The sequence below is a fragment of the Leucopleurus acutus genome, assembly GCF_964270905.1.
Source record: "Leucopleurus acutus genome assembly, chromosome: 8".
NCBI classification, from domain to species: domain Eukaryota; kingdom Metazoa; phylum Chordata; class Mammalia; order Artiodactyla; family Delphinidae; genus Leucopleurus; species Leucopleurus acutus.
In genome coordinates this window covers 22,956,141-22,962,140 of record NC_139151.1, presented here as the reverse complement: position 1 = coordinate 22,962,140, position 6,000 = coordinate 22,956,141, and the positions used below count along the sequence as shown (strand labels likewise).

At 45.4% G+C, this 6,000-nt stretch overlaps 1 protein-coding gene across 2 annotated transcripts in view; it reads left to right on the top strand.

The window, feature by feature from the left end:
• Positions 1–835: 835 nt before the first annotated feature.
• The window catches only part of ZC3H12C (zinc finger CCCH-type containing 12C), a 69,810-nt gene continuing 64,645 nt past the window's right edge, over positions 836–6,000 (top strand). The window contains exon 1 of one of the 2 annotated variants that reach the window (XM_082845163.1): positions 836–1,068. In XM_082845163.1, the coding sequence (XP_082701289.1) occupies positions 1,045–1,068 (24 nt within the window). In that variant the 5' untranslated portion in view covers positions 836–1,044. Of the gene's footprint in view, positions 1,069–5,843; positions 5,902–6,000 lie in introns of those variants that run through there. The other variant, XM_082845162.1, reaches the window with a different exon arrangement.

Here is a 6,000-nt window from a genome sequence, read left to right as displayed (position 1 = left end):
ATCCTGCCCAAGGCTACGAGTGACGCGCCTGGTGACAATTCCACAGGCAGGTGAGTGAGATGATTTGAACATTTCTGAAATGTTGGCCTAGATTGTGCTGGGTGTTGGACAATTCACAAAGTAGAAGGGCCCGCTGCTCTCAGTGCTTTCACACTTGCAACTCAGGAGCCCACCTCCGTGCAGAGGGCTCTCCTCCCAACCTCCCGAAGGAGATCTGGATTCAACTTGACTTTCACCTCAATTTGGACATGTTGCCATTTCCAACAAGGCCAGTTTCCTTACTGAAAGAAGTCCTTCCCCTGGGTAAAATCCCAACAGCTTCATTTGTTTAAATTCCCTTATTGGTCTTGCTAATGCCGGGTGTGGTTTTTCCTCATTACGGAATACTGATAACAAGCAAACTAGCACGGGAAAGGAAGGCAGCCGCTCGATTCCCTTGCTGCCCAGGGAATGATCCGTGGTACTGCCGGGTGGAGGAGGCGTAGCTGAGCCGAGAGGCGCCGCCGGCCCGGGCAGGGGGAGCGGAGTGGGGAGGTCGGGATCCCTGGGCTGGGCGCGAGGAGAGGCGGAGCGGGAACCTCCCGCGGCCGCAGTGGCCCGGCCAAGCCCGACAGGTTCCAGCAGCTCCCCTCATCCCTCCCCACGCCTCCCGGGTTTTCCCCTGGGTTCGGGGTTTCCTGTTTCAGTTCTCGGTGATCTCCAGCAGCAGGTGCTGGTTTGCCAACCTCAGCTCCAGACGAGGCGAAGGAGGAGAAGGAAAAGAGGAAAGGGGAGGAGGAACCGGCGCAGCGGCTGCGGCTGCCGCTGCGGGCGGGCGAGGGGCTAGGGGCGAGGCGACAGCGGGAGATCCAGGCTCGCTCTCCCCGCGGAGCAGCGGCGCGGGCGGCGGGCCGAGCCGGGGCCCCGGCGTGTGGCCGGTGTGCGCGCAGGCGGCATGGGGGAGCCTCCCACTCGCCCCGCGCTCTAGCGGCGGCCAGAGGCTGAAGGAGAGGCGGCCGCCCGCCGGAGGGTCCCGGGGCGGCCCCGCTTCCAGGGCATGTGGTGATGGCTGATGAGAAGAGACTGAAAGTAGGTTGAGCAACAGATCCGGGTGCGCGCGCGTGGGGGTCGGGGGGCGGCGAGTGGTGCCAGCCGGGGGAGGGGAGCCGGGGCTGCGGCCGGCGCGGAGGGCGCGCGGGCTGGGCGGGCGGGCGCGGCGCCGAGCGGGGAGGGCCGAAGTGGCTGCTGTCGCTGCGGGCCCCGCCGCCGGCTCGCCGCTTCCTCGCGGGGCCGGCCATGCCGGGTAGCGGCCCCCAGGTTTGTCCCTCGGGAAGGGGGTGGAGGGGCGGACAGCGGCGACAATGGCCCTGAGGGAGCTGGGCGAGGGGAGGGCCGCGGGCCGGGAGGCCGCGCCCGAGCGCCAGGCGGAGGGGCCGTGGCTGGGGCGGCCGCGCCGGCGGATCTCCAGGCCCAGGCAGGTCGGGCCGCTGGAAGTCGAGTCCCTGAGCCCCGGCTGCTCCCGGGGCTCGGGCGGGGTCGAGGGAAAGCCCAGCGCATCCTCCCGGGCGGCAAAGCCGGCCCCACCGGGGATCTCGGGCGAGGGGAGGCCGGTCTCTCCGGCCCCGCGGCCTAGGGCTTCGGTCCACTCCCGGCCGCCCCAGGGCACGGCCGCCGAACATGGAGGCGGACCCGGGCGCCCCGGATGGAAACGGACCCACAGTCCCTCTCCTGAGGCTCAGACCTCGCGCGCTGGGAGGCGGGGGGGCGGCGGGGGGGTGAGGCAGCATCCGACAGCTCGGATACAGCCCCAGCCATTAGCTTTTATTATCCATCCCTCCAGCCAAACCCCCAGGCGGGCCGTGGCGAAACCCCCCTCTGCTCCCGCGTCCCTCCTGCACCCCTCACCCCTCAGTGTCCAGCCAAATTCCCATTTTCACCCTGCGTTCATTTAGCCGGACCGGTCCCCATGTTTAACTCCCTACAAAGAGGTGTTACAAATGTAACTTGAAGAAATGAATCCCGCATTTCCTCCCTCAACTGTCTGGTCCTTCACCCCTTCAAGACCTTAAAACCAGCCTAAGCTTCCAAGTACTGATCACCCTAACTGGATTTCTTGCTGTTTGGGTAACCGTTAACAATCCTGGTCTGTGCTCTGTGTTTTGTGATAAAGAGAAGAAATACTAATACAGATTTAGGGAAAGTTTTCCTGTTGGTTGTAAGAATGTGTTGGAATATCCCCAGGCCCATGAGGCGCTTATTGATCCAGATTTTTTTTTTTTTTAACCATCTTAGAATAGTTGCAGAGATACTTGGGGCTCAGTATATTTAGAAATTTGGGAAAATTCATCAGTTCTTCACTTATTTCCTCATGTAGTTTTTCTAATGTATATTATAAACAGAAAACAGTGGATATGCCTAATAAAAGTTTTTGGACCTTGGAGAACCACAAGAAGTGGGAATGTAATGTGTTATATATTTTTTAAAGTCTTAATATATTTAGGGTATGAGGGTATGACTTCCATTTATTTAATCACATATGCAATTAATTTTAGTCGCAATTTCTCAATTTTGGTGTTATCTGTTGTTCGAATATAAGGATAGCTTCACCAAATATTTGTAAAATTGTCTTCCTGTTGATAACCCCAGGAAGATGCTTATTTCAGACTTGCCTCTCTATTCACCTGCTTTCTTCCAATTTGGCATTTGGATTTTAAGTTACCTTAATCTGTCTACTTGAAGATACCCTAAACATCAGAATCGTCTAGTAACTGTGTATCTATGATTTGAAATGTTTGAGTATTTTTACTTAGTTTAACAATGGATTTTGCTTTCAAAGTAGGTTACATTTCTACCTCTAGCATCTGGTCATCACACAAGTACTTAAACTCTATATGTAAAGTAAAATGAACTTTTAAACAAAACAACAGCAAAAAAGAGGCCACTATTTTTTTAACCTGCTTTTAATAATGGAAGTCTAATGAACTAGTTTATTATAATGGAAAATATTATAGGAAACAGAAACGTTTGTATGCTGATGGAAGTTTTTATTAGTCATTTCCTTTTACTACATTTTTGTTTTAATTACTATACTAATAAAATTATCCTATTTTATATTACTGGTTTCTCTGGAGCTATGTTTTCATGGATTACATCTGCCAAATTGAACCCCAAGTGTTCAATAGATATAGTGTTTTTTAAGTATTTTTCTCATTCTACAACTGGGTTACCTTGTCTTCATTCTAGCACATCACAGTGTTCTCTACATTAATTTTAATTACTGTAACAGATGTAAAAGTGTTGCTATCATTTTATAGTTTTTAATACCATTTTTATATCATTTTATACCCTTTTAGTGCTTTCAATTGCTTTTCTACATACATTCAAAAGAATTCTACTTTCATTCTTATTTGATAGCAGTTTTAAAGAAGCAAACGTAAGATTTTAAGTAGGAGGGTTTTTTTTTTATCATTTTAGTATTAGAATGTAGGATTGTAAACTAATTGACAGTTATTGCTCATGTGAGACTGGTAAACTTCTATTACCTCAGCAAATAATTATTTAGTATCAATCTAGGTGCTGTATAAGGACCCTGACCTCTAAAAGAAGAGAGATTATTAACAGAGAGCACATAAAGCTAGATGGAATATTCTACGTGCCATAAGCAAAGAAGTAGGAAATTCAGGCACTGAGAAAGGTGGCATGCCAGGCCTTAAAGATGGGAGTCATTTCCAAATGGATACCCTGAGTCAAGGAAAGCAGGGAGTAGGTGATCCAGTGTGTCTGGAGCATTCCCCGGATGATAGGAGTAGTGGATGATTAAGGTGGCAAAGATGGTTTCAAGGGTATAGTTTTATTGGAAAGAAAAATATTAAGTAAGAAGGTCAGTGAATAACAGAAGCATATTAAATCAGGAATTCAAATTTAAGCCTAAAATATCGTGATTCTGGGGTTCAAAAATACCAAATATTCTTAAAAAAATTTGTGTTTTAAGTGCTGATATGCCTCCTGTATGATCATCTCTAGGTCCATCCATGTTGCTGCAAATGGCATTATTTCATTCTTGTTTTATGGCTGAGTAATATTCCATTGTATAAACATACCAGATCTTCTTTATCCATTCATCTGTTGATGGACATTTAGATTGCTTCCATGTCTTGGCTATTGTAAGTAGTGCTGTAAGGACCATTGGGGGTGCATGTATTGCTTTGAATTATGGTTTTCTCCAGATATATGCCCAGGAGTGGGATTGTAGGATCATACGGTAGCTCTTTTTTTAGGTTTTTAAGGATCCTCCATACTGTTCTCCATAGTGGCTCTACCAATTTACATTCCCACCATCAGTGTAGGAGGGTTCCTTTTTCTCCACACCCTCTCCAGCATTTATTATTTGTAGACTTTTTGATGATGGCCATTCTGACGGGTGTGAGGTGATACCTCATTGTAGCTTTGATTTGCATTTCTCTAATAATTAGTGATGTTCAGCATCTTTTCATGTGTCTTTTGGCCATTTGTTTGTCTTCTTTGGATCTTCTGTCCATTTTTTGATTGGGTTGTTTTTTTGATATTGAGCTGTTTATATATTTTGGAGATTAATCCCTTGTCGGTTACATAATTTGCAAATATTTTCTCCCATTCTGTAGGTTGTCTTTTCATTTGCTTCATGGTTTCCTTTGCTGTGGCACACTGTATTTTGGATCCAGTGGCATAAAGATAACTTTCAGATCTGTGATGTGGAGATATCAATTCCATCTTTGGTTTTTATAGCTGACATAATAATAGTTATTGTGTATTGTGCACTGATGTGCTAATGTCATGCTTATGATTGCTTTTATTATCTTCATTCTATAGATGAGGAAACTGAGACACAGAAAGTTTAAATAACTTGTCCAAAGTCACACATCTAGTAAATTGCAGAGGGAGTTTGAACCCCTGAGTCTGACTTTAAAACTCATGCCCTTAACCACTGGGCAGTTCTGCCTTCCTGTGATACTATTTTTAGTTCTGTAAAAAGTGTGTCATTGTGTGTATGTTCGTATGTTGATACACATTGTTTCAAAATTAAGAGATGCATGATGATTCTTATGCCCAGTGAACTGGCATAAAGTAAAGCCCATAAGCAGATGTCTGAACACTCAAAGCATTCTGCCTTTAAGATAAATTATCAGATCTCTAAAGGTAGATAGCAAATAAAAATCCCAAGTTCTTCCTGCTTGCCTGGACATTATTCCCCTATACCCCCTCATCTTTTGCCTGGCTCACACCTCATTATTCAGGCCTCAGCTTAGATCTCACTGGGTTTACTCCATTGTAGGTTAAGATTGATAATAGAGGTGACACTTACTATGCCAAGCACTGTTCTAAGTGCTCTACATATATTAATGCATCTAATACTGTACTCCTGTAAAGAAGTATTTCAATACTTTTTTTTTTTTCTGATGAGGAAACCAAACTACAGTGTGGTTAAATAACTTGCTAGAGGTTTCACAGTTAATAATGGCAGAGCAGGTGTCCCAACTTAGGCTAAGTATGAAATATTAAGGTCTCTTTAACCTAATACATGTTAATATATTATTGTGAGATTTAAACTATATAATAGAATCATCTCTCTTGGGAGTTTATAGAGCTTGGTGCCCCACCTTTCCATCCCCATTTAACATTCACTAAGGATTTTCTCATGACATTAAAAATATTTCAAACATTTTCTTCCTAAGAACATATCATTTTACTTAATCATTCTCCTATTTCAGTTAGACATTTGTTTTCCCCCAGTATTTCAAAATCATAATGCTTTAGTTGAACATCCCAGTAATTTTTCTTTTTTCTGCATCTGTGTTCTTAGGATGGATTCCTAGAAGTAATGATCAAAGAGAATAAGCTTTAAGGTCTTTGATGGCCAAAAAGTTTTCCAGAAAAGCTGTATTGGTATGTACCCTTGTCAGAAAAGCGTGAAAGAGCTGATTTCATTCCATGTTTGAATTAACTATTAACTGTAAAATTTTTTGACAGTTTGTTAAATGAACA